At 42.3% G+C, this 26,373-nt stretch overlaps 1 protein-coding gene across 4 annotated transcripts in view; it reads left to right on the top strand.

Moving 5' to 3' along the window:
- Window positions 1-26,373, top strand: part of CTNNA2 (catenin alpha 2) — a 933,346-nt gene that overhangs the window by 845,963 nt on the left and 61,010 nt on the right. For all 4 annotated transcript variants that reach the window (XM_072951563.1, XM_072951564.1, XM_072951561.1 and 1 more), the window contains 2 exons: window positions 2,856-3,056; window positions 18,931-19,082. In XM_072951563.1, the coding sequence (XP_072807664.1) occupies window positions 2,856-3,056; window positions 18,931-19,082 (353 nt within the window). The remainder of the gene's footprint in view (window positions 1-2,855; window positions 3,057-18,930; window positions 19,083-26,373) is intronic.

The raw sequence follows: 26,373 nt of genomic DNA, 5'->3' as shown, positions 1-26,373 counted from the left end.
CTGGGGGTCCTGCCAGTCTTTTCATGGGGCTTCCCACCTCACATATACATACCAAGTGTGATCTTGTGCTCAAATAATATGTCTACAAAAACAGGTCTAGCTCTTTTTCAACTACATTGTTGGCACTTAGGTTAATAAAATGCAAATCTATGTAAAAACATTCTTGATCGTAGTGGCTTTTACATATATATACTAACCATTGGTATAACTACTGTCATGAGGGAATTTTGATTCCTTTTTTTTGTGAAAGGGGTACCTCTAATTGGGGAAAGCTGGGAAAGGCTGAGTAAACTAGCTCAACATTTCAAAAGAAAAAGTTGATTCAGAAAACTGAGTCAGTGAGTAAACTGTAAATTAGTCAAATTAATACTTTATTCACTGATGATCAACCTGAATAACCATTGAAGATATTAGTTGACAATTTGATTAAAAGCAATGCTATTAATATCACGGCCTCCTTCAAATATGTTTCCATTGACCCTTGAAAAACTTGGAGGTGAGGGGCACTGACATTTCTTTACACAGTCGAAAATCTGCATGTAACTCTACAGTCAGCCCTACTTACCCGAGGTTCATCTGTGGATTTAACTGGGCTCCACAGTATTGAGGTATTTACCTTTGAAAAAATCTGCATATAAGAGGACCAGCACACTTCAAACTCCTGTTATTCAAGGGTCAACTGGCATCACATCTATCAAAGCATATTCTTTTTCTTGCTTTCTTATTAAATTAGTTGCACATTTAAATTTGGGAAAGAGTTTTTAAAAAACTATCATTTTGTTTTAAGATATTAGGTCGCACATTGGCTTCTTAAATTTTAAATTTTGTTAACTCCAGAGACATTAGTATCTAAGATCATGAGCACATTCCTCTTGTTTTGCATTCAGTTCCAAAATCCCATCTTTTTAAACTATGCACGGCAAAGTGCGAGCCCTGCCTATTCTTACATTTTGTTATTCAGAGAAAACGGCATTTGGTTGCCTGCTTTTGATGTGAAGACCTTTCCGGTTGCTCAGTTTCAGGGACCAGGGATTATTTTATTGTCTGGAGGAACACAGCAGGGCAGTAAGGGAGTCCTATTGGTTTGTTAATTTATTAATTTAATTAATTTTTTTTTTGGTGGTAGTACCAGAGATTGAACCCAGGACATTGTGCACGCTAGGCACACACTACCACTGAGCTACCCCCTCTCCCCTAGGGAGCCCTACTGAAATTAAAATTTTGTATTTAAAATCCTGTGCCGTTTCATTTGCATAAACCCTTTTTCTCTCAGGTGCTCTTTTAGGTGAGTTTGCGTGATCCAGTCCAAGACCTCGCAAAGGGGTGCTTTCCAAAAGTTCCTTAGTAAAAATGAAAACTTCCAAGTCTCTGTTTTCACAACCGTTTTTCTCTTTTACTCAGAACAATATCAGCGTTCAGAAAGTACCACTTCTTGTGAATTTAAGAGAACGAAATATTAACATGTAAACATTCCGTTTATTTTTTTCTATTCTAATATCTATTTGAAATGAAAGACCTAGAGGAGGAAGGAATCAGAAATGGATAAATAGTTGAGTGAGGAAATCGTATTGTCTGGGGTCCTTTAAGGAACATCTGTTATACTTTGCAATTTTCTTTCCAGTGTCCTCTAAGAACGAACGTTCCCTCTGAGTGGTTGGTTTAATGTAAGTAGGAGAGATGCGCAGGGACTGGGATTTGCTGAGAGTATCCTCCCAGCTCTCTTTCCTTAGGAATTTAAAAATCAGAACTAGCTCTGGAAACTTCTTAAAAGGGTAGTCATTTCTTTTAATCCTTTATTAAGTGTTCATTGACTTTGGTATTTATAATTTCTTACGTGTTACTGGATTACTTAAGACTACTTCCAAATTGGTTCTGTTTATTAGTGGGGGTGGGGGGGTGCACACACATGTGTGTATTTTCAGCTTTAGTTCTTTTCTTTCTTCAGAGCACTAAACTTTTTGAACATTTCCTTAGAATGCTACCTCTAAAGAATGGTTAAGGGACATAATCACAGATCTCACATTGGACATGAGAAAGACAAAATGGCATACTTGCAAAGCTGTGAGGGGCCAGACTGTATGTTTTCTCTAGGCTGGTGGAGAGGGAAGCCTCTCACCTTGCCTACTTGGATTCTACTTTGGACAACGGTGGAGCGTGGTCCCTGACCTTGACTCCAGTCTGAGGGAACCAGCTGCAGAATGGACTGCATTTCAGTTGTGAGGAACTCTGCGACCCTCTTCACCTGACCAGTTTCCCATTGCATATACCGTGTGCATGACATGGTATTAGAAGACTGATGGGCTGATGTGTGTTCATTTTACAGTTTCCCTTAAATGCTTCCTTAATAAAAAAACAGGATCCAACTAACATCAGCCAAAGTGTGACTCTGGCCATGTCTAGAAACATTTCTGCTTTGTCAGTGTGGCTTCCTGTTCGTCTCTACAATCATTCTTAAAAGACTTTTTCATGCAATAAATCTGAAACATTGAAGCAAAGAAAGGGGTTGTTTTTTAATTTAGTGCTTCTCAATATGTGGTTCCCCAAACTGGCAGTATTAGCATCACCTGGGAACTTGGTAGAAATGCAATTTCTTGGGCCCCAGACCCAGTGAATCAGAAACCCTGGAAGTGGAGACCAGCAGTTTCTATGACGTTGCAAGTCCTCCAGTTGACGTTCAAGTTTGAGAACCAGTATTGTAACTACAAAGTACAGTTTAAAAATACAATTTCCGTGCTATTAGGCATGTCTTCAGATGTGTGAGGGGACGGCTTATGAGGGTTAATGACCCTTCGATTGGTTTTTAAGTGTGTGAGTGGGGTAAAGTCATACAAATTGTGTGTGCGTCCTCTCCACAGAAAACCACATCTTGGAGGATGTGAACAAGTGTGTGATCGCCCTTCAGGAGGGTGACGTGGACACCCTGGACAGGACCGCGGGGGCCATCAGGGGCCGGGCTGCTCGCGTGATACACATCATCAATGCGGAGATGGAGAACTACGAAGCCGGCGTTTACACTGAGAAGGTGCTGGAAGCTACGAAACTGCTCTCGGAGACAGGTAACCATGGATGTTAGATTTGGCCAAAATGTCAGGACCGTGATTAATTTCCATACCTGAATAAATCTGCTTCATTGTTTTTCCATAGGTCTTTCTGCTGCTGGATTACACATGATCACAAAAGGGGTGCTCTTTATTTTTTGAGTTTAGCCAATAACAATGTATTGTTTTGCGTGTATGTACTGCTCTGTGACTTTTATGCATTATCATTTGATTCTCACAAGGACCTTACAAAGTAGGCAGAGTTTTATGAGCTCCCATTACAGGTGTGAAAATGGATTTTTGAATCAGTGAAGAGACTGGAAAAGAGTCACAACGCTTAAAAAAATATATAGTGGATATGTGATTGGAACTTGGAATCTTGAACTTGAAAAACATTTCTCCATCTATTCCTGGAGAAGAGAAAACTATTTTTCAGTAGTTTTTCCTCTTGACTAGTGTCTCTTGGCTTCAGACCCTTCCTAAAGTCCCTCACGCCTTGTGTCATTTGTGTATTTGGGGGAATGAGAAGAAAGAGGAGGTCCAGGAAAGGAGAGAAAAACCAAAGGGTAGAGAAAGGGAATTTAACTCTACACTGGATGGAGTTATGAATGGATAATGAAGCGAGTCCTATGCACTCACAGAAGGAACTCTCCTCAAATTCGGAGGAGGGTCTTCTCAGGTCTGGCCATGGACTTTGGAACCCACTGGGCTTTTTAAAAATAGACATGGTCTCTGTAAGGTCAGAAATGGCAGTGTTTCAAGTTCTACTTGCGAAGACATGCTGTAGAAACACGTTTCCTTCTCCAGAGGAAAGGTTATTGACAAAGACTTCTGTTAACATTGGTTAGTCTAGAACAGCAAGGGAAAACAACAGATACACAGACTGGTTGCTGTCTCTGAAATCTAAGCAGAAAAGGAAGAGTGTCATGTCACACAGTAAAGAGCACGTCTAGCGATTGTCCCTCTTGAGAATCCTCACGGACTTAGAATGAGACATAATAACCATAACAGTAATAATAAGATATATCCACATTTTAATTGGCTGAAATTCAGCACTGTTTTCTTTCAAATAGGCTTGCCCTTAGCATTCATTAAGGCAATACAATGCAAGCCACACAGTATTTCTCTTCTCATTTGGAAGAATTAGAAACCTGTATTTTACTGTCCAATTTAAGGACTTTTTTTTTTTTTACCCTTAAGAAGAATCTCTCATATTTCTGGATCTCTCAGTTCCTAGCCCATTACTTTTTTTTTTAAATTGAGTTATAGTCAGTTTACAATGTCATGTCAATTTCTGGTGTACAGCACAATTTTTCAGTCATACATGAATATACATGTATTCTTCATATTCTTTTTCACCATGAGCTACTACAAGATCTTGTATGTACTTCTCTGTGCTATGCAGTATAAACTTGTTTATCTATTCTATATATACCTGCCAGTATCTACAAATCTCAAACTCCCAGTCTGTCCCTTCCCACTCCCCTCCCCTCTGGCAACCACAAGTTTGTATTGTATGGCTGTGAGTCTGTTTCTGTTTTATATTTAAGTTCATTATCTTCTTCTTCTTTTTTATTTTAGATTCCACATATGAGCGATCTCATATGGTATTTTTCTTTCTCTTTCTGGCTTACTTCACTTAGAATGACACTCTCCAGGGACATCCATGTTGCTGCAAATGGCATTGTGTTGTCATTTTTATGGCTGAATAATATTCCATCATATAAATATACCACTTCTTCTTTATCCAGTCATCTGCTGATGGACATTTAGGCTGTTTCCATGTCTTGGCTATTGTAAATAGTGCTGCTATGAACATTGGGGTGCAGGTGTCTTTTTGAAGTAGGATTCCTTCTGGATATATGCCCAGGAGCAGGATTCCTGGGTCATAGGATAAGTCTATTCCTAGTCTTTTGAGGACTCTCCACACTGTTTTCCACAGTGGCTGCACCAAGCTGCATTCCCACCAGCAGTGCAGGAGGGCTCCCTTTTCCCCACGGCCTCTCCAGCATGTGTCACTTGTGGACCTTTGAATGATCCTAGCCCACTACTTTCATTTTGTTGCAAAGTTGCAGCTTCCCCTGGTGCTTCTGACGCTCAGCAGCACTTCCTTGCGTCAGACCCTGGGTAAGTCGTGTCAGAGCCGCGGGGAGGACGCGGAGACAGAGCTCTCCGCTCAGGCCTGCTCATGGCCTGTCGGAAGGATAACTGTGGCCGATGAGCCACAGAGCACGTTGCTGACCTGCAGGGTGACTTTGTGCACACAGAGAAGTCAGGCAGCGTTCAAGAGGCATTATGGGATTTTTTTCTTACTGCGTCTTGGGGGGCCTTGATGAACAGGAGGAGGGGTACCCATTAGCTTGAAATCTACGTAAAGGCAAGGACAGTGTGCTTAGTTGATTGAATTCTTTTTGACATAATTTTCACCTGGAGTCTTTATTTATGTATTTATTTATTCGTTTATTTGTATTGAAGTATAGTCAATTTACAACGTTGTGTTAATTTCTGGGGTACAGCATGATGATTCAGTTGTATGTGTTTCTTTTCCTCCTCTTCTTCATCACAGGCCATTACAAGGTATTGAACAGAGCCCCCTGGGCTACACAGCAGGGCCCTGCTGTTTCTCTGTGTTACTTATAGTAGTATCTGCATTCCTGAACTCCCGATTTATCCCTCCACCCCCACGCCCCCTCTGCCTCCCCCCCGCCTCCCCCCCACCCCCCCGGTAACCACAAGTTTGTTTTCTATGGCTTTAAGTCTGTTTCTGTTCTGTAAATAAGTCACCTAAAGTCTTAAAATGTAAATAATATTCTGGCTGAATTTTTTTTTAACTAAAAACAAAAAAATCAGTGAAACAGAGCAATCCATCCTGGATGGCTGTTGCTAGTCAAGATTTTGTTCTTGTTTATTAATTGTCAGAGCTTTTAAAATTCTCCTCCCAGCCCTTCCTGGCCGTGATTGAATACTCTGGGCACGGAACTAAAGGTGCCTTCCTGATTCTGAGGTCCACATCCAATTCTTATTTGAGCAGCGAAGATGAGCAAGACATTTGGATCCTTCCTATGTTTCAGGATCTGTTGACGATGACTAGGGAAGCAGCCAGGTAAAAGCGACTGACATAGGCAGTTTGTAAATAACTAGCAGGAAATGCAGGAATGCCTGTCAGGGGAAAGTGTATATTAGTGGGCTAACAACTGGAACATACAAGACACATCAGTTACGTTGCTTCTGTCCCCAGTTGTTCTTTATCCTAAACAAGAACAATATTGGTTCTTTATGAGTAACTGGAGAGGCTGTCAAAGAAATGAAGGCAGAAAAACTTTAGCTGTTAACACACTGGTTGCTAATTAAAATTTCTGGAGAGTGTCCTAGACACAGGGAGTTTGAGGAAGAACCTAAGATCAGCTCTGTGACTGTGGGTTCCCGAGTTTTGTTGTTTATATGGATTTTACAGACTGGGTCAGTCCCCTTGTTGGCGTCTGTCTGTGAGAAGGAGGCCCACATCTTCAAAATAAAACCCCTCTAGACGTATCACTAATACCCAGATTTCTACCTTTGGGCTCATGTTTTGCTCCTGGCTTTTTTCAAAAAAAAATCTTAGAGCACCATAGAATTGGTCCCTTTTTTTTTATATAAGCTTATCACACTTTGTCCTGAGAATACATTTTCTTTTGGGGAGAACACAAGGCAGTGGGCAACGAGCAGAAGGTGCCAAGAAGAAGGATGAGGAAAAAAGAAATGATTTGTCTAGGGTGAAAGTACTTAGGAGTAGAATTTCTGGGTCATAAAAATAGGTGTCGAGGACATGGGAGACAAAATGTCATGTTTTCGTTTGCCTTGTCACACCAACCTGCCAGGTTCTGCCCGGTTTTGTATCTGCGTTGTTAGATTCAACCCTGAGGCAGAAGCTCGCCAAGTCTGTATCACTGACACCTGGGTCTTGCGAATTCTTCCTTGGGGTGGAGGAGGCGACCCTGTGCGTTACAGGGCACGTGGCAGCCTCCCTGACCTCACCCTGCCAGCGGCTTGTGGGACCTCTTCCCTTTCTCACTCCAAGTTGTAACCATCAAAGTGTCTCTAGATGTTGCTGGATGTCCTTGGGGTGGATAAAATAAACTCCACTGAAAGTAACTGCCACAAGGGAAAGAAATTGTCCAAAATAGGAGCAAGTTTAAACAAGGCAAAATTGAGCCCATACACTATGGCCACAGGGTCTGGTAAAGGGAGTGGAGTGAGAGCCTATTACAAAAAAGCAGCAAAAAAAAAAAAATTAAATAAAAAGAATGGAAAAAGACAGCATGCTCAACAAGTCTTGACTAGACCAGACTCTGCTGCTAAAGGAGTTTGCAAACACAGGCCAGCTCCTGTTTGAACATCTAAATGAGGCAGGGGGAGAGTGGTCCCTCCTTTCCCGCCTGACTACCTTCGCTGAGTGCCTGGAAGCCGAGCGGGACCCAGACAGTGACAAGACCGTCTGTAGTTTATTCTCCATCAATCGTTTGACTTAGTAGAGAGTAAGTACGTTTTGTTGAAGAGCGCTGTTTTTGTTGCCAAGAATGCTGAGTTACATTTGAAAAAAACAATTTTGTAGATTATTAGTATGCTCAACATTTTAGGGCAACATTATATAAAAATGTACCTACTTATTTTTTATAAAACGCATCCGGGCTGATGGAAACGCAATGAACTTGAAGTACAACGGAGCCATTAAATAGCTTACATATTAGATGGGCTCTTCAGTAAAGCCTGAATTATAACCAGTTGCCAACAGCTTGGGAGTGAGCGCGCCCCTGCTGACACCCGCCTTCCGAGAGATCTCGTTTACAACGTCAGGTCGCAGTGGAACGTTGAGGAGGGGAGAAAGGACATTCAGTGGTATGACATTTAGATATACCGAGAGTCGCTCGTTCTTCACTGAATGGGTTATATTGCAATGCCATTCTTGTAAAATTTGATAGCTGATGCAAGTTGGTGTCATCGTGAACGTGATCAGGTTGAGAGAGAGATCTTTGAGACGGTGCCCGCAATTCCCTTTTTAGATGGGACGAGAAAAGAACAGGAAAAAAATAAAGGATTTTTAACGAGGATGTTGATATCGAGCCCTTTGTATATGGAGATTAAATTTCCAGTGTTGCAGAGAACACATGAGCCAAACAGATGGTATAATTTTTTTATTAAGACGTTTTTTAAAGAATAACTTGATGTTCATAGCAAAATTGAGGGAAAGGTACAGAGAATTCTCATAGTCCCCTAGACTCTGTACACACATAGCTTCCTCCGTTATCAACCTCCCCCACCAGAGTGGCACATTTGTTACCATCGATGAACCTACATTGACACGTTCCAATCACCCCAAGTCCACAGCTAAGATGATGATTAACTCTTGGTGTATATTCTGGTGCATTTGGACTAACGCTTGATGACACGTGTCCATCATTAAGGTATCATGCAGTGTATTTTTCACTGTCCTAGAAATCCATTACACTCCATCTATTCATCCCCCCCCCAATCCCCTAGCAACCGCTGATCTTTTCACTGTCTCCATAGTTTCGCCATTTCTAGAAGGTCATATAGTGGGAATCATACAGTACGTAGCTTTTTGAGATTGCCTTTTCACTTAGTAGAGATGGTGTAATTTTTCCTTTCATGCTTCTGTAATGTAAAGGTTTCATAAAGGAGATTTTTTTTTTACATCAGTCTTATGTATTGTGTGTAAGTGTAAGAGGGTCAGCAAATAGAAAGCACCCAACCTGGAAGTAATAATGAGGGGAGCCGTGTGTCGGTACAACGTGGTAGAACAAATCCAGCTACGGAATCAGAAGGACTGAATTCCTCGACTTCTGCCCCCTGAGTGTGGCCTCACGCAAATTAGTGCCCCCGAGCCTCAACATCTCATGTACTGCCTGAGGTTTTGTCATCCAAGTGTGGCCAGTCGGATTAACCTTGGGATGTACGTTGCACTGTTTCCTGGCTTCCTGATGACTGCGCTCAACGTGGACAGTCATTGCTCACGAGTCCTCTGTATAAATAAACCCTCTGCTCCGGGTGGACAGGTGCGCTCATGATTCTGCAGGCAAAACACATGCAGGCTGTTCCCACTTTCCGTCCTGTCATCTCTTCCATGTCTCCCTCCTCCTCTACATCTGTGTGTTGAATTTATCCTTTAGGATCTGACTCAGGTCTCAGCTGGAGACAACAAGGATGTATGTCTTTGAGTCTTTGGACGTTTAGTGGGTCCCCAATGAGACTGTTAGCTCCTAGAGGAAAGTGTGTCTGTAGTAAGTGCCCAGGGTCCACAGCAGTGTTATCACATCATTAGCTTTTAATATGTAGACATTGGTTTAATGAATATAAAAACTTAGGATATGATTTTTTTTTCAGTAGAGCGTACCACTAACAGTCCCAGGCCTACAGCTCAAGATTCCAAGATTAATAGAGTTCTTTTCCTCTTATTTCCTATGCATCAGCAGAGAGCAATCTTAGGGTATGCTTATCCCACTGGACCAATGTCTGTTGTTAGTGGGGTCAAGTTCAATGACTGGACAGGTCTGGGGGAACGGCTCATTCCTGCGGCTGGAGGTGGGGGGTGCAGACAGAAGTAAGATCATTACCAGAAGTAGGTGGTAGGAACAGATTATTGGGAAGACAAATATATATATATGTATTATGGACAGGAAGGACTGTTACAGTCCATTACTTCTCCATGACTGACCCTGAAATTAGATTATGAAAGTAAGGAATTTCAACATAAGCTGTAATGACAGATTATTCAGCCTAGACCTCCTAATATATTTTAAATGTATTTTAATATAACCCTTGGCTATTCGCGTAAAGCATTTTATTTCTCTCTGAAAGGTCAGAATGATTACCATATGGCAGAAATGTCTTACTTGGTGGTGGCTGTGGTCTTCAGCGGAGGTGGGAAGTCAGAAGTGTAGGAAGAACGAGAAGGAAACTGCATTCACATAGTAGCCCTTAAGCAGGCGGTGTGCAGTTTGTCTCAAAGCCTCTCCCATACGACTGAAACCTACATGCTCCGTAGACTGTAGGCATCTGGCTGATGGCTGTTGATATCTATATTTATTCATTTTATCCTGAAAGCAAATGCTCAGGGCAGTGGGACGAGGGCAGAAGAATTCTGAGAAAACACAGCTTGAGAAAGTGAGAGAAACAATTTTAGCTTAATAATAAACCTCTAACGTGGAAGAGGGGATGGGACAAGGTGGACAAAGAAAGACTCACAGTTACACATTTATGTGCCATCAGTTTGGAGCAACACTGTGGAAGAAAGAGCATTTTTCTAGGACCCGGTTGTCAAAGTAAAACCAAAAAGAAGGCATGAATTTCCAGCGGGGCATGAGGCACGTCTCAGGCTCAGCATCCTGCGGACCGACGAGGACATGCTACTTCTCTCTCACTTCAAGGCCGTCGGGGACCAGCATGCATGGCGGTGGCAGTGGAGGAGCAGAAGGACCTGTGTCTTTTGTTGGGGAGGGCCAGAGCTGGAGCCCACGGGACCTGGTGGCCGGGATGTATTAACTGTGCGCAACTGAGACGGCCGTCAGTTCCTTTGACCCAGAATCCCTCCCGCGTCGGTGATGGGTGTCTGAATCAAAGGAAGGAGGAATATGCCAACAGTTACTTGTTTGGGGGCACATGCAGCACAGCATTAGAATAGTCCTGGAATAGTTTTTTTCAAGGAAAAATAAGACGCTTTCTTGTAGCTGGAGGACCTGAAATAACAGATGGCTATAAGACCCAGAAAAATCCTGTGTATTCTGATCAAAGTGACCCCCGAATGACCTCCCTGCCTGATTTTCCTTTCTGTGTTTTACACATTCTCCAGCACGAGCGGGTTTCCTCCTAGAGGAGAAGTCTGCTCTCTGACCATACGAGCCAGTCCCACTCCTCTGTGCTGTTTTCCATCGTCACCCAGTAGGCGCCTACCATGTTCTGCCCTGTGTTGCACACTCTGTGTTTGCCTGCATGTCTGTCTTAATGCATCTGTTTTCTCTGTCTGCTTTCTGCTTTTTATCTAGAGGGGTGTGTGTGTGTGTGTGTGTGTGTGTGTGTGTGTGTGTGTGTTGCTTCCTAATTTAATATTAACCCCTTGAGATCGGAGACTACCTTTTCATTTCCTCCAGCCTTGATTAGAGCTGAAGCTCAAAGCTGTTTATTAATGTAAATGAAAAACAACTGATGCAATATAATACCTTATTTTAGGATTGTTTTTTTAAATCACATGCTTAATGATCAAGATCAGAATCTTTTAGATCAAGAGCGGTAAATGCCTAGCGATTGTTTTGTATCTTAATTTTTTAAACCTCACGGATGCCAAAATTAACTATTTACCAAGCTTGGTTTCCACAAATACTGTCAGCTAAATAGGGCGTCATGTTCAATTCTTTACTCCTTCCTTAAGTTTCAGAATTAAATGTGCCATCCTTTCCTCTTAACTTATAAACCATTTGTGATTATTTTTGAAATGCTTATTTTAAAATATAGGAACTTTCCAAGCCAGCCTTTTCTTCCCCTGGGGAAAGGCATTTGTGTCTAGACAAAAGCAGATGGATGCTGCCCGAGTCTCTTAGGGTGGATACCGTGGATGGAATTTAGAGGATTTTTTTTCTCTTCTTCTAAGCAGTCCTTTTTCATCTTTCATCAAACAATTCAGCTCATGGGTTATGTATGGCCTTCTGGAACTTGAATTTGATTTTGGTGTTTGAAATGTACATGATAATTTTCCAAACATGAATTTATGAAAATGGCAGCCTTTAGGAACTCCAGCGGAGGGAGCAGATGACTGGCTCTGACGAAAGAGAAGTCCAAGAATGCACATGGTGTGGATCAGGACTTGCCAGGAAGATGCTGATGGTTGCAGAGGTAGAAACAGCTGATGAGTAGTCACCAGGGAATGGGGGGAAGAGCAAGCTGTATTTCTTTTGTGCTGGCTCCTGGCTTCCAGGACTCACATCTAACTTGATTAACAGTTACCAAGAGAAAGCACAGTAAAGCTAGTGTATCACTTGGACTAGACAGAATATGATTTAAATTTAGAGAACTTAAATATTATTTCTCCACTCCACCCTTCACATTAAAAAAAAACACTTGAGGACCCTTTAATCAAGATTCAAATTCAGTCAGTCAGCTAATATAAAAATAGTGGTGTATGTTTGAGAAAGAAGGAAAATACTTTCACAAGAATATTAGGTTAAGCCGGGAGGTTTTTTAGAAAGAGTCTCTAATTTGAGCACAAAGTGACTGGAGAGAGGAATTGGAACAGAAGAGGACAGATTTGAGAAAGTACATAGAGAAACAAGACAGAGCTAGCTACTAGTAATTCAAAGACAACAGTGCACACGTCAGAGGGAAGAAGAAAACTGATAATGTAACTAAGGAACATTTCATTTGACTTAGGATCAAAGACTCAAACGTTAATCTCAGAAGAAGCTGAGTGGTGATGAAAATTATGACCCATATTCGAGCAAGCGTGCAAAATTAACATCAAAAGTAAAGGTGTGGAGGATACAGGAAACCCTAGCCAAGTGCTTCAACAAGATTATGGCCACTCTTGTACTTGTAAGAAAGTGTCTACTTCTGCTAAGCGTGTACGGGTCTATAAATCACATGCAGTAATGAAAGGGCCACTCTTCGTGAGGTAGACTTAGAGATCCATGTGAGTATTTCCTTCTTGTCCAGTACGTAGAAACCTAAGCAGCCCTAAAAAAAGATTCTGAGTTCAGGATTTTGAAAGGTCCCTGTTTGGAATGGGGAGAGGTCCCCTAGAATATCCTCTAATGACTTGAAGTTCTTTACTCAAGTGACTGAGTCAACGTGAATTGGTGGCTAGATGCTACGGTCTGTCCTCCATCATTCTTGAGTGGTACCGAGGCAACAGATGTGTTGCTACAGCTTCAGTCTGTGTCAGTTCTTGCTTCTACAACTGAACATGGCTTGGAGCTTCAGCCTCAAACAGGATCCTCACTCTCTGATGATGCTTCATGGATGTGCTGAGCTGTCAGAGTACGCACAGAGTCTGTAAATGTCAGTCAGACTTTCTGTGGGCAAATTCAGGCCCCCAGTGGCTGCCAGCATTCTCTCCTTTATGTCCTCTTCTCCTCTTAACCCCCACATCTAATCGAGGGGCGGGGGGCACTGAAATAAAAATTCCTTAGCAGAGTCTGATAGAAACCATTTTTAGGAAAAAATGCGTTACTTACAAAGAACACCATCAAGTCGTACTTTCCTGATGGAGGGGGATACTGGAATTGCCACCCCTCCAAGAGTCCCCACATCAGTACTTTCTGGCTCCAGTTACTCTCATGACAGCCAAATTCATGACCTAACTTCCGCTCTTAAAATGAAGGCATAGCGCCTGTCTGTGATGGCAGCAAGGGTACTTCTACAGGTCCTGGCAGTGGAACTGGCCACAACTCAATCCCGGTCCTGATGCATTATTAGCTTTCTAGATTTTTTTTTCAAATACTCTTATTTTTTATATTAACACATACTAGATTAGTTATTTCTATAGATCAGGGGCCTGGTCTTGGTCTGTTTTCTCTTCTCTGTCCCTATAATAAAACGTACTTGAGGAACATACTCAAGGGAGTGTGCTGTTGGACTTCACCGCAATCAGGTGACCCCTGTGCATGCAGATATGATAGTCTGGGCTCAGTGAACCAGTCAAGGGTACAACAATGAGCCTTTCTCCATGCTCAGTGGTGAAGAACCTACTTAAGCAGCCCTGAAAGGTTTCTGAAGGATCCCTCGAGACCAAGCCAAGAATGTCCACTCATAACTGGGTTAATGACTCATGAAACCCTTTAATAAAATTAGTGGACTAATAGAAAATGATGGGCAGAAAGAGAGAGACTTGATAGGTGAAATGTGACACTGCTCTTTTTGTCTCTGAAGTGCTCGATGACAAATGGCTTCCTCCCTACACCCCCTTCTTTTCGTTCCCATTCTCCTCCCCGCTGGGTGGGTGAGCTGTGCTAGAAGCAAAATGAGGGCTGAAGATGCAATCAGTGAAGAAGAGATGGTCGCTGCCGGAAAGTGATTCCCGTGTGAAACGTGAACCCAAACGACCCGAATGCAGTGTACTTAATAGTCTAATAGCGCGTGCATAATTAGGGTGCCATGCAGTGGTGGAGAACCACCAACTTCGGAGAGTCTGGGGGCCAAGGAAGGCTTCACAGTGATGGTCAATTCTAAACTGGGAATTGACAATTGAGGAGGTATTCACCAGGGCCAAAGAAAGAAGAACATTTTGGTATGAGAGAAAAAACCAATCACGGACATGTTGGCATGACATAGAAGAGGTCCCTGACACATCTGAAGACATAAATAATTCAGCCTCATTGGAACACTTGAGTATGTGTAGGAGTAGGTGTGGAGACAGAGACAGATAGAAATTAGAGGCAGGTGTCAGATGTTTGAGTTCGTATCTTGATAAAGAACTTTTCTAGTCCCCTCTCTGTCAAAGGGAAGCATGGATAGGCAACAAGGTCCTGCTGTGTAGCACAGGGGGCTGTGTTCAGTGCCTTGCGATGGGCTGTAATGGAGAAGAATGAGAAGAGAATCTGTAGACAGGGATAACTGAATCGCTGTGCTGTGAAACCCTGTGCTCTGAAACCCACCTCTGAAGTCTCTCAGGAGGATTCAGTCTAGATCTTCCTCACCTCTGGTTTAGGATCTCGATCCGCGCTAGAACAGGGCGACCGTGATTTTTATCTGCTCGCTGAACTCTGACTTCATTACTCCTGGAATGTCATCATCCTGTGGCCTCGTGTGCACTCCACATATAGAAGTATCGCAAGAATTTAAAACTTTATTTCCAACTTTGATCACCCTTTCAGGGCATAAGCTATGAAGAGCGATCCAGGATTTCTGACAAATAGCAGTAAAAGTGGTGTCTACATTTTTAGATGAAATTCAGAAAGTAGAAAGAAGCTTCTATTTATGTAACCCTGTATCAGAAACTCTGTTAATATATAATGTGTGAATCACAAAGGCGATGCTGTGTTTTGTCTTAATTAGGGAGAGGCAGGATCGGCAACCTATTTGAAGTCCTTTGAGAAGTTTTCTGTCTCAGTGTTACTTTGGGAGTGTCTACCTTTTTCACGGTTCAAGTGTTGGGAGAAGTCATAGTGAAACTAACACCTTAAGTTCTGTCAAGATGGATCATTGTCCTATAAACTTTTGTTCTGCTGTCTTATCACTTTGAAAACTAAACAGGCTACAACTGAAACAGGAAAGAGAGCAGCAAAATGTGGGGAGCAAAGGTATGTTGGTTAAGGAGCAGTGGCAGTTGGCTAAACCCTAAATAAATCGGCACCAAATGCACGGAGGAGTGGAGCGTGGAGGAGGGGCTTCGTAAGGGTCAGATCCAGAAAAACACTGACTTTTGGTAAGAAAACTGAACGTCTTGTCAGTTACAATAAGTATCAAACTGAATGTGTTCAAGTTCTAGATTTTACCGTCTTGGGGAGCGTAATAAAGTCATTGGGATATTAATGCTATCTTGCCCTCTGAGTTCCTCTTTGAAAAGTAAAGATTCCACACCTCTTCCTCTACCATTTTCCCCTCCTTGTAAGGTTGATGACATTTTCTGTCCCAACCTCTTGTTTCTGCCTCTTCTGACGATGCCGCGCCCACAGCACTTGTTCATACCAAGTGTTGCTCATGCCAAAACCCCACCTCCTGAATCTCCAGATTCTTTACACCATGCTGGACGCCCTTCTCCAAACCTGGGGTTTCAGAGCAACAGTGGATGTGTTTGGGGCCCCAGAGCATCCCTTAGGGAAATGGTCCCTTTCGAGCTTAGCTTTCTTCTGTCTCCCTTGGCACAGAGTCAGGGCTTGAGGCAGATGGAGAAGGACAGCATGTGACCTCCTGCATTTCCCTTCTTCCCTGGTCTTCCCCAGGGTGACCTTGCAGAAACAAAACAAAGCAACACAGCTCCTCTCCCCCTTTAGACTCCCCCAAAGGTCTTCACGCAGCAGGTCCAGTGGGCCGGGGGGGGGTGGGCAGTGGATTCCAGCTGACAGTTCTTAAGGTCGACTGTCAAGCATTCGCTCACAGGCACAGTTCCTGAGGGGCTGCCTCACTCGTGGCTGTTGGTCACATTGGCTTCTGTTACGTTCTGGGCCGTGAGCTGGGACTTTATTTTCCCAGAGCCTTATTCTATAAGGCGGGGTACAGCCTTTAGGATAATGCATTTATCTCTTACTAAAACATCTGAGTTTTGAAAAGATTCAAAGAAACGAAAGGAACAGAGACGACTATAACTACCACCCCCACGTGTAACGAACATTACCATTTGCCGATACCTGCTTCCCACTATTACTTATTTCAGAATCAGGATTCACTGGAGGCCTCCTTAGGATGTCTGCCTTATCCCTTCCACTCTCAGTGATAACCACCGTAACATAAGGTTGCATCTCTCCTTTCACAGCATGTGTAATAAAAATGCATGGATGTTTAATTATGCACAGTACTCTTGTGCGTTTAAAAATTTCTTACAAATGACGTCTCTTTTCAGTTTGCTGTTCCCAGTCAATGCTTGATGTCAGGGCTTATTCGCTATAATATACTGTCTGTTTCCTAATTTATATCCTTCAGTTCATTTTATCCCATCCAGATGTATTATCTGTGAACCTGGGGTGAGCAGGTGACAGTCCTGAGTTAGAGGGCTCTGAATAGGTCTGGGTTAGAGCTGAAAGAACTCCCTTAACGTAGCTATTATTCCTGGGTTAAATATAACACTTGTTATTATTAACTCTTGGAAAAGTCAACCTCACAAGAAACAAATCTAACTGTAGAGACACAAAGACATTCCTGGGTCCCCAGTGTCCTCAGGCTCCTAACCAGGATCTCCTCCAAGCCCTAGCTAATGTCTCAACTCACGGGTGGGGACTGGAAAATTACATTTTACTAGAGTTTGACAAAGCATTTGCCAAAATGGCGCATTTCCATTTTCGCTCCATCTATAGTAGAAGGGTTCCTTTCTTATTTTCCCCACATGCTCAATAAGATGGATATTTTAAGCTTTAATTTGTTTGCCCATTCCCCCAACAGGTTTGAAATGATATCTTATTGTTCACACTGTAATTTTTTCCAATCATTGGTGAACTCAAGCGTCTTATGTATTTATCAATAATATGGGATTTCCTTTTTGTGAACTGCCTTTCCAATCCTTCGTCTGTTTTTCTATTTTTTCCCTAATTGACTTAAAGGACTATTGATCTTACCTACATGTGGGAGTACCAATCATTGGTCAGTTATACAAAAGGGATGAAACTTTGCGCAGCTAAGTGCCATCGTATCAATCTGAAATCGTTGACGGTCATGATGGCAGCTTAGACAGCAAATGGAATTAATATTATTTAGAATGTTCAGTTTGAGAAAAGAAATGAATTTGCAGTTTCATTTAAGAAAAGTACTCAGACGAAAATGTCAAACACATCCAAAAATGTTTTCATGTTTAAGGAAGTAGATTTCAGCTCTCTGGATCATGTAGCACGTGAAACAGTCTATTCCCATCACAAGTGGATAGCTGAAACGGTCTGAGTTTAACGTGGTGGTTTTTAGAAATATATTTTTATTTGATTCATATCTGCAGCAATATGGCTCGGTGTCTCCAAACTCCTTTTATATAAAACGCAGTTCAAAGGCCCAAATGAAAAATTCAAATAGCGTACAGAGCCAGTCTCAGTAATTTACTCACAGGAGGAAATTCACCTCTTGCCATGCTTTCGTTTTGACCATTTCTAGTGAAAGACTGGTTACTCCATTTTCCTCCGGCCCTTCTTTTTTAAAAAAAAATAATGTTTGACTTTTCCTAGCAGAAATACATTTTTCTAGGAATGTTTTATCTTGAATATTCTGACCCTAGGGAGTAAAGTAATTTAGCAGAGTTTCTCACAATCGGGATTAAAACGGATGTTAATGTATCCTTGGAGGATAAAAATGACTGTACCAACGAATCAGGCGTGAAAGTTTAAAAATGGAAATAGATGAATGATGTTTCTCTCTGATTGTCCTTGTAAATAAAATGAATCGTGTTTTTGGCTTCCATTTGCCATATGGATTGACTATTACAAGGTAACAGCTGAAAGATTGAATTTTCATTTTTGAGCGTCAGTAAATCGGCAGTATTTTTAAAGTAGCCAGTGGAAGTATTCCAGATATTCCACTGGGTTTTCTTTCCGCCGTCTTCCAGTGTGTCCTTGCTGAAAGAGGAGTCTGCATTTTAAATACATTTTTAATTTTAATTTAATATTTAAATAAATAATTCAAATCCGTTTCAAAATGTGTGTATATCTGTGTGCGTTTTATCTTGCAATCAACAAACCTGGTAAAATGGAACTACATCAAATTTATCTTTGAGTCCGTTGATCTCTTTTCATAGCCTTTCTGCTGGAAAATCCTGGGGTCTCCCCTCTCCCCTCTTAGGCAGTCTTTCCACATTTGTGTGCATGAGCCCATTAAATCCCAATTTTATAGACAGAGAAACAGATTTAGAAGGGTTCAGGAGACTTGGCCAAGGGTTCACAGCTAGGAACTAGCAGAAGTTGAACTCAGCTCAGGTTAGGGTAACATGAAATCTGGACTCACACACAGTATTTATTACCGCACTACCTTGCGCAGGTTTCCGAAACTTGCTCTGTTGCATGCCATCGCCATTCAGGGAGCAGCGGTTTGCCTCCCCTGCTGCAGGTGAGTAGCACAAAGACCACTAAATTGGATCCGCCCCAAACTGGACAGGTGGGCGCCCGGCTCCACTGAAATGTTGGAATGTCCACAGCCTGCCGCCTCCTCTAGGGGCCGCCACAAGGGAGCATGGAAGGACGGCTGCCTAATCCACTGCTTTTCACTTTGTTCGACCCAGTGATGCCGCGCTTTGCTGAGCAAGTAGAGGTTGCCATCGAAGCCCTGAGTGCCAGCGTCCCTCAACCGTTTGAGGAGAACGAGTTCATCGACGCCTCCCGCCTGGTGTACGACGGCGTTCGGGACATCAGGAAGGCCGTGCTGATGATCAGGGTATGTGCGCCTCTGGAGCTCAGAGCTGGTTGGAGCTTCGCGTAAGGACCCCGGAGAATTTACTGGTTGTGTTTTAATTATTTAGTTTTACGTGGTAAATCAGCGCAGGGGTGCCTCTGCCATTCTCCACATGCTCCTCTTGCTAACGCTATTCCCCAAGAGGATAAGAAAGCCACAGAATGGAAAGAGACGAGATTACTCCACTTAGTAGCAGTGACAGTGATGATAGTCATGATGATGATGATGGTGACAATAAGGCGATTCCTGGCTACATTCTCCTGGTAAAAGGTAATTCAGACACTATAAATAAAGCTGAATAACCTTTCAGCAAACCTCTCCCTGTCGCCTACTCCACCAGCTTCCCAACCTCAGTCTTCTGTTGTCGGGTAGATCTGAGCCTCCCAAACCATTGCTTTTGCCATTATATGTAGACACACTAGAAAACGTAATACAGGAGACTTTAAAACTCATTTCAGCGTTAGTTGCAACTTGCTTTTCTCACTCACAGTGTGCCTTCATCTCTCTCTATTCAGACATGTAGCTTACTGCATTCCATTTAACTGCCGTGTAATATTCCATAATAAGAGGAGAATTTTTTTTTCTCCTTGCCTTATCAACAGTTTGGCCTAATAGTTTCTGAACAGTTTTTTAAGCCACAGAATTCTTTCTTCAAATAAACTTCAATGTTCAAAAGCATAATCGATGACACAGAGGCGGACGCGATGCTTCAGCAGCGCTAGTCCTAAAGCATGCTATCCAATAGAAATATCATGGGAGCCACGTTCATGATTTGGTATTTCTAGTAGACACATTGACAAAGCAAAAAAACAGCTGAAATTAATTTTAATAATATATTTTATGTAACTGAATGTGTCCAAAACTATCATTTTGACGTGTGGCACTAGCCACAGTTAAAGTGCTCAGTAGCTCCATGTGGCTGGTGGCTGCCATATTGGATGAGGCAGCCCTGGGCTGTATCCCCATCCTCAGCCTCCAGAGTTGTCATCTCGGAGGCAGCTCAACAGAATCACAAGTTATCTTCTGAGTGCATCTTGAAAAACTTTCTCTAACATCCCTTCAAACACTGCAAAACAATAAATAATTCATCTTCTGTGTGTGGTCCCTCAGATGTTTCAAGAAGTATCTGTGATACATGGTTCTCTCCACACAATACACACCAAGTTCTACAAGGATTTTATATATGGCATTAATTCTTCCCCCAAATCCTGGTATCTTTGAAGTCAATAAACCTATGCCTGGTCCTCTTCAGCTGTGGTACCCAGAACACAACATGATGCTTCCAAGGTGACCTGAGCAGGTGGAGGAGAGCATCACCAGAAAGAGTCTCTCTCCCCTTTCTGTTGACATTAGAGCTTGTCCTGAAACATCCACTGAACTTCTTCACTCGGGAGCACAAATAGCATCTTCTGATCTCATCCTTAAGCAGCTTGACTGTTCTCAAATTAAATACGTCTTTCTTTCATAATAACTCCATGATTAATTCAGAGCCTTGCATAAATCGTGTCAGACAATGCTAATTAACTGTAACAATGTGACGTTCAACTTTGGACTTTGGAGACTGTCAGATGTATTTCCTGTTCTTCTAACTTGCCCATTTTTGATCTGTCAGACTCTTAACCATCTTTAAAGACCTGTTTCAAATCTTCTTTCCCTCAATTTTCTCCCTCCAAAATATTGACCCTATTCTTTAACTCCTTGTAACTCCTTCTGCTTATGATAGTATTTATTACGCTATTTTCTTGTATGTCTGTTACCTTCTTTAGACTGATATTTGGGAAAGCAAAGGCTGTCTTTTTTTTTTTTTTCCTTCACTATGGTGTGTTGTCTGGCAGTGTTTAATACTATGTATGTTGGGGGAAAAGAAAAGCAGTTACCTATAGAGATAGGAAGGAGACAGAAAAGATATGAGAACTGGAGGAGAAGGTAGTCAGCCTTTTAAGCACATAACAAATTACATCATTTTTTCCATTCTATAGTAACTTGTGAAATAAGGTAATAGACCATGAGAGTTATGTTTTCAAGGCATTTGGCACTAAATTCCACTATAATCCTCAAGACATATTCCCTCTTTTGCCATTTTTCTGCTTTGTTAGCCTTCACATTTTTGTGACAACTATTCATCTGGGAGGCTGAGGAAGTTCATAGCCATCATTCATTTATTCATTCACGAGCTGTAAAAAAAAACATAATTTTAGATAAAAATGCCGTATCTTTGTTACATGAACTGTCATCCCTCCATCTCAACATTTCTAGTGATTTGATCGGATGGATTTCACACCACTTTTAAAACTTAGGAAGGGAGAAAAGTACAGTATGTAAAAATTGTTATTTTTAAAATCTTTCTCCACTCAGCACCCAGCGGCTTCATTTTGTACTGAAATTCTTGGTTTACTTCTGAGTATAATGATTAAGTCTACTTAAAAAAAAATTGCACTAAATCAGAAAGAAAGATAAGTAGAGCTCTTTCCCAGCAGAACTAGACTTGCCTCCTTCCCTCCCAAAGTGTTGATTATGCTTTGGAAAAGTAAGAAAAAAAATTTGTTTTTTGCAAAAATAAATGCAGAAAGGACCTTGAACAGTCAGATCCTTCATCAACCTGCCTCTCAGCAATCAGTGCATATTTAATGGCGATGTGAGTATCTAGGCACTGCAGGCCAGCTCCAGGCAACCCTCTGAAGCAGGCAGAACTTGCCCTTCCTGTGCTCCAGCCTCACCTTCGGGACCCTACGTCTCTCTGGGAACAGGTCTGCTCCGTGTCTCTTCCATAAGACTAGTTTTTGCCTGCTTCTTACTAAAGCTTGTCCTTGGTGATCTGTCGGCCTCCTCAGAATTTTCTGATCACCCCAACGTGGTGGTTGAAAAAAGAAACAGGCAAGTCTGGCACAACAGCATGCACTGGATTCCCATTGTTTGCAGTGGTTTATGGTTGACGATGTTGCTGTGAAACCTGAACTGGAGAGTTCTGAAACAGCGCTCCTAGGGGAAATGCAGGGTTAGGCTCCTGTGAGCCTCGGGCCACGTTTCCATCAACTGATGAATATGTTAGTTTGTTTCATGTGTGTTTCTGTCTAAAGACACTTTATTTAATATGTATTATTGATACATTAAGGTGGAACGCACGGCCGGCGGTAACTCATGCCTGAGGGAAACTTATCTAAGAAGTGAGTTGTTTTCTGGAACATCACTACCTTCTGACATCTAAGAACCCTAAACAACAGTTCAGAAGAACTACATTTGGAAGCATTTTAAGCAGAGAAATAACCATAAGAAAGCACAAAAATGGGGAAAAAATGTGGCTCTCAATAGACGGCAGAAAGGATTCTTGTTTATAGGTTAAAAGTTGAAATAAGAAAGCAGAACGCTGCACTGTTTGCCTTCAGCTGGGAATATGCACATTGAGTGACTCAAAAATTTTGCCGCATTGCACATGTTGGTGAATAACTGCAAAAGGATTGATTTGGGGATTACAGAGACACTTTGGCCAGTAGGCAAATTCACAAAGGATCTGCAAATAAGGAGGAGCAAGTGTGTAGTCAAGGCACAAAGTGTTGAACATTTAATGTTGGAAATTTAAGTAAGTAGGTAGGCTACAAGGCGGTAATATCTTGGTGTCAGTATATCCATGTTCAACAGAACAGTAGTTGCTTTTCCTGGAATGACCCTGAAAAAAATCTATAATGATATCTATACACTAAAGTTTTGTAATTGGAACCCATTAATTTGGCCACATACGAAACTTTTGAAAGCAAGGCAGAGAAACAGTAGGGCCTAGGGCAGGGTTCAGGGTTCAGATAAAGTTCTGCAGCTTAACTTCACATCTCCCAAACTGGGCGTGACGATGCCCTGGAGCATTGCAAGTTATTCCAAAATGTCAGGGGAAACACAGACATCTCTCAGATACCACGTGGCGTGTGAGCTGAAGGTAGTTCACAGTTCAAACGTCAGGTGGGTACGTTCCTTTTGGTGATATGTTGATCACATCACGTGTTTGTGATACAGGGATTCTGGTGATAAAAAGCAAGCGCCATGGACGTGCAGTTGTATTCCGAGGTTTGAGAAGGACTGTAACGGTGCAGCAGGTGCTAAACTGTTACGGCCAAACAACTTAGCCCATGTTTATGGTCCCACTGCTTAATCAACAGCACTGTTAGTTTTGCTTTGTTTTTTATTCTAGAGGCACCATGGAAAAATTATGGAGACAATGCTTGAAGCAGTGAAGTTTGGGGACCTGTGGCTTAACCATTTTGGGGTCATCAACATGCTATTTTCCTTCTCGATGCCTCGGTTTCCTGATCTGTAAATGCGGACAAATATGACCATAAAGCTCTAGTACAGGCCTGGCCCTAGTAGAGTCCCAGGAAATCTCTCCTTTTCTCATCCCGCCAGGACGGAATTTATCTCCGTGCCGCCAATTAATGAAACAGAATTTGTTAAGTAAGTCAGCAGTATTATCAGAATTGCAAGGACTGGAGTCAGAATAGTTGGCATAGCTAGAAAATTAAGGGTTGAAGAGACTTCAGAAACACCTTAGGTGACAACATCGATTTACCTATTACAGATTGCTGTTGTCAGCGTGGTCCCATGAGGTCACTAGCTTCGTTTTCTTAACTCAATTAGAAATAATTTAATATGGTTTTTAAAAATGTTTTTGGTAATTTGATGTTGGTTATTCGTTTATCAAATATTTGTTGAATGTTTACTAGGTGCCCTGAAAACAGACATGAAGAAAATCACGGAAATTGGTCCCAATCCTCAAGGAATTTATATTCCTTTGGTGGGAAACAGAGAAGAAACAAGTACATGTAATATGCTAGTTACTGTGCCATGGAGACAGCCAAGGCGGTATGAGGGAGCCGGAGCGCAGGATGGCTGTGGATTTAATGAAGGGTGGTCCCTGGACGACATTTAAGGGAAGACTTGGAGGAGGAGGAGGAAACAAGCCATATGAGTATTAGGGGACGTGTGTTCCAGGCAGAGAGGAGGGCACAGGTGCCCTAGAACCCACAATGAATGAGAGATGGGAGTCACTGAAGGGTTTGGAGCAGGAGAACCACATGATCTGAGTTAGATCTTACACGGGCCATCCTGGTTATGCTGGTGAGAACAGAACGTGTGGGGCAAGGGCAGAAGCAAAGAGCTATGTAAGTTAGGAGGCCTCCAGGGCAATGAGGATAGAGATACCAGTGGCCAGTTGGTCCTTACTGGGGAGGTTTTGTTCTGTACTGGCATTCCAGTGATGTAGAGATCTGCTGGGAAGTCCTTCCTCATGCATCTCCCAAACTCCTGTTGCAGTGACCAACTTATGTCCTCATCTGTCTGCTCCCAATGGGACTCACTTACATTTGAGCCATTCCTTTAAATGATCCTTAATACGTTTTTTCACACGTCCTGGTGAAACGACTCTAAATTCTTGTGCCTTTTCTCACTTTGCTTCTTTTCAGAAGCTGTTGTGGAGAAGACTGAGAATTTGGTTAGGAACCAGGGCAGGTGATTGATCGTGTTCTGCAAATGATACACAGTGTGAACCTTGTACAAGTCCCGTGATGTTCTCGGGCCTCTCTGATAAGTGCAAATTAATCTGATAGACGCTTGGAAGGGAGAGACTTGAAAGGCCAAATAGTAGAGCCATAGAACCAAAAGCAGACCAAAGTGGTTCTTTATTGTTGTAAAACGGCCGTCCCTGAGAGCACATAAGGGCGGAACTGAGGCTTGACCTTCAGTCTCCAGTCCTCCCATCCAGTGAGCTGCACCCTTTTTTTTTTGTTGCTTTTACCCTATGACATTATCTAATTATCTCCGGGCGCACTTGCAGACCTTCGCTATTTCTCCACGTCTCTTTTAGTTTGAGGAGGTCGTGACCAACCGAAAAATGACACCTCACACTTAAATTTAAGATGAATAATTAAGAAAATCACACCATGAACAGGCAACACACGTGCCGTTAGGAAATGTCACGTGCACAGCGCTATGGATATGCGTGGCTTGAGCGAATTTGCTACGTGGTTAAGGCACAAGAAAATATTTTAATCTCATCCATTTGCCTGGTAGAATTTGTGTCGGCTAAAATCTCTGGAACTGTTGACTTGCTAGACGTGGTACCTTGGAAGATTTACTTAACAACTCTGAACCTGTTTATGTACATCTATAAAACTGGGATGAAATTTATTTCATTGGGTCGTGGTGGGGATTAAATCCTTTAGCTGAATGCCTGGCCCACAGTGGGTGGTAAACACTGATGCTACGTCGGTGATGATGATGACTGTAGTTGTTATTAGGTGCACATTTTATTAGTGAGCATAATAATCTCTGTAACTTATTTAGTTTTATTGTTTACAAAGCATTTTCACTTGTATTTGATCCTAGAATGCTGTGATGCAGACAGGGCAAGTCACATTTATTGTCTCCATTTTATAGAGTGAGGTGACAGAGAAGCAGAAAAGCTTAAGTGACTTGTGAAAGACACACAGCCTGTCAGTGACATTCAGGCCCCGTGGGTCCACATGCAGGTTTTTTTTTTTTCATTTTTAAACTTTATTTTGGTTCCTGAGCCGTAGCCACTCGAACACAAGCTCGTCATTACGAGCCTCATGCTGCCGGCTCGTGTTTGCCATTGACTCATGTCTGAACGCGCCGAGCACTGAAATGTTTGGACACAGTATTATAGGCACTGTCATTTTCTCCTTTTTCCTGTTGAGTGAGGTTTTCCATTTTCTGTTCTCTCTCCTTTTCAAAAACTAATGATGAAAAGTGTGTGCAATCTTGTCATCTCCTCTGTCAGCAGAATTTACCAACTCGCTGTAATTGTGCCTCTGCACACTCCAGGAGAGTGAGAAATGAGCCGAGATGCTTGCCTCTGTCCACAATGGAAGCACCACCAGTGAAGTGAACCAGGGTTTGCCCAGCGCGCCCCCTGCTTTAGTTAATAAAGCAGGGAACAAAACCTCTGTCTTCCCTCTTTCTTTTAATATCCCTGTGCAAGAAAATTGAACCTCTGTAGATGACTGAGTGAATGTTAATCAGGTTGATGGTGAGAGAGAAAGGAAACAAGAGGAATGTGCCAAAGCTTGGAAAATCCCTGGGCGTCATGTGATATTGGCACCAAGGACCCCATTTTATGCCTGTCTGACCAATCTCGAGACTTCATCAATAATGTACTTGATTCATTGCCCCGAGGCAGCCAAGGAAGCCAGCAGAATGGAAATGTGTCCTTTTAGGTGGGGAGTGGGCAACTGCATACTCAGTGCTGCGTGTGATCCGTTCCTTCCTTTTG

This window comes from Vicugna pacos, chromosome 28, assembly GCF_048564905.1.
Source record: "Vicugna pacos chromosome 28, VicPac4, whole genome shotgun sequence".
Lineage (NCBI taxonomy): Eukaryota > Metazoa > Chordata > Mammalia > Artiodactyla > Camelidae > Vicugna > Vicugna pacos.
This window is presented reverse-complemented; position numbering and strand designations above follow the sequence as displayed.